At 52.9% G+C, this 2,186-nt stretch overlaps 1 protein-coding gene across 1 annotated transcript; it reads right to left on the reverse strand.

The window, feature by feature from the left end:
• Positions 1–1,027: 1,027 nt before the first annotated feature.
• H310_01942 (hypothetical protein) lies at positions 1,028–2,158 on the reverse strand (the record flags this gene model as incomplete). The annotated part of the gene is made up of 2 exons (XM_008865290.1): positions 1,028–1,999; positions 2,052–2,158. The coding sequence occupies 2 exons, from the start codon at positions 2,156–2,158 to the stop codon at positions 1,063–1,065; spliced, it is 1,044 nt and encodes a 347-aa protein (XP_008863512.1). The 3' UTR covers positions 1,028–1,062.
• Positions 2,159–2,186: the final 28 nt, after the last annotated feature.

Here is a 2,186-nt window from a genome sequence, read left to right on the forward strand (position 1 = left end):
CCGTGGAGGGTGTGTGGGAAGTCCGCGTGAAGCAGTATACCAAGGCCATGCGTGGAGTTCATCGAGACCACCTGCCAGGCTATTTGGATGAGTTCCTTTGGCGCTCGTGGTATTTTCCAAGAGGCGCTCGAGGTAACTTGTACTTTAAGGGACTTGTTATTGCAATCAATAGATCCTATTAATTTGCTTTGAATTTCGAACATGCACAAATATTTAAAATTATTTGCGGGGGCAATACTAAAGGAGTGCCTCTCAGTCACCATGGGCTTGAGCCGACTCGTACGACGCCGCAGCTTCCTTGTTTGCAGGACTCGCCATAGCGTCGATGGTGGGATTCTGCTTGATGCCGCCAACAACGCAAACGTCTTGCGCAGATGCGGAGGGACATTCTTTACGGCGGCCTCGACTTGTTCCATCGTTCGCTTTGGTGGCCGCCCCGATCGGCCCTTCTTCACAGTGATACGTCAGCTATGCCGGTCCGGGCCCTGGTTTGCTGACCTCGGGTCCATACCCTGGAGAGTGTCTGTCGTGAGATGCCATACTTTGAAGGAGTTCGTTTGCCTTCCCCTTGGCCAGGCGACCATTCTGTTTGCTTTCCAGAAGGTCGTGGTACAAACTCCACCGTTGGTCGTTGGGAAGGTCGTGGTTCATCGTGGCGCGCAGGATCGGGTTTCGTCGATAACTTGGCCAAAACATCTGAGATGTGCTAGCTATATCTTCGCAACGAGACGAGTCGTTTGCGCTTGATTTGAGCTCGATTGGACAAGAAATGACTGAGATACGTAAGTTTAAAGTTTTGAGGGCCTTTGTCAGGTACTTTGATTCTTGGTTGTGAAGCGCATAGGAGCAATAAAAAAATCTGAAAATTGCCCCTTACTTGGCTTATAATTGGCTATGTTTGGTCTAAATTTCGTGCGATTTTGGACTTCTTTGCCAGAGAAACTGAATTGAGAGTAATATGTCTCCAGTTTTTCGGAATGGAGGAAGTAACACTTTTAGCTTAAAAGTGGAAGGCCATCGACTGTTGGAGGTGGAAGGGGTTTAGACTTTAGGGTTTGCAATTTATTGCTCAAGGGACACCATGATCGAGTCCAGAAGCTCAAACTGCTTGGCATGGAAGATACCTTCCAGCGACAGGTCGAGCATGGATGTGTGGAACTCGTCCATTTCCCACTTCAGTATCGAAAAGGCGGACTCGAACGACGTCGAGTTGGGGAAGACGGTCGCGTGACCGGCGCAAAGGAGGCGCAGCTGGAGGTGCTTGACGCCATGCCCGGCGACCTCGTCCCACGCGTCGTTGAATGACTTGAGATGGTCGTGCTTGTCGATTATCGCCTTCGTCGCTGGCTCCTTGTTGTACGCCTTGATCAAATCGCGGTGGTCCGTCTCGGCGGTGTTGATCTGATCGGCTGTCCAGGACGTCGCCTCGAGCTGTGGCTTCCGCGGCTCTAGCACCTCCGAGATAAATGTGACGGGTCTCATCTTGACGAGGTCGTGCGGCATGATGGGTGGCGCGAGCTCTATGGAGGGGTTGTTCATTGGGTCGCGCTCAGCTTCCACTTGCCGGATGCCGTCCGTGATGCTGATGGCGAACAGTCCAATCGTCCTGAAGACTTGTGATTGCTCGATGTAGTCGAGCATCTCCCAGTGCACTCGAACGCGCGACCCGAGGTCTTCGACGTAGAAGCGAAGCGAGGCGATGAGCACAATTGACTGGTTTCGCTGCATGTAGGTGTTGACAGGTAGGTCGTCGAAGTCGCCCTCGCAGTAGGCGATGCGGCACACCTTGAACAAGTCGGCAATTTCGTCGGCGAGAACGACAAACAGCTTCCGTTGCTGACAGAGTACCAAATCGCGCTGCTGGAGGTTGACGAAAGTCTCAGTGATCAACTCAATGGCGGGGGAAAGAGCATGCACGAGGATCCACCAGGTCGACGTCAGCACATGCGGCTGAGCCGAGTTGCCCTCGGCGGCGCGCTCGGCGAAGAAGGTTGTGATTCTTGGGTTCGTGAACAATGTCGAACTTGAGCACAGAGCCAAGCGCGATCCACCGGTTCGTCTTCTTCGGGCTTGTCACGCACATTTCCGTGATCAGGTTCGACTGCCGGCGTAGGTACAGGGAACGACGCTGAATAAGTCCGAAATACGACTCTGTCATTGGAAAGTGTGGGGAGCCTATTGTCCAA

The sequence above is a fragment of the Aphanomyces invadans genome, assembly GCF_000520115.1.
Source record: "Aphanomyces invadans strain NJM9701 unplaced genomic scaffold supercont1.3, whole genome shotgun sequence".
Taxonomy (NCBI): Eukaryota; Oomycota; class Saprolegniomycetes; order Saprolegniales; family Verrucalvaceae; genus Aphanomyces; species Aphanomyces invadans.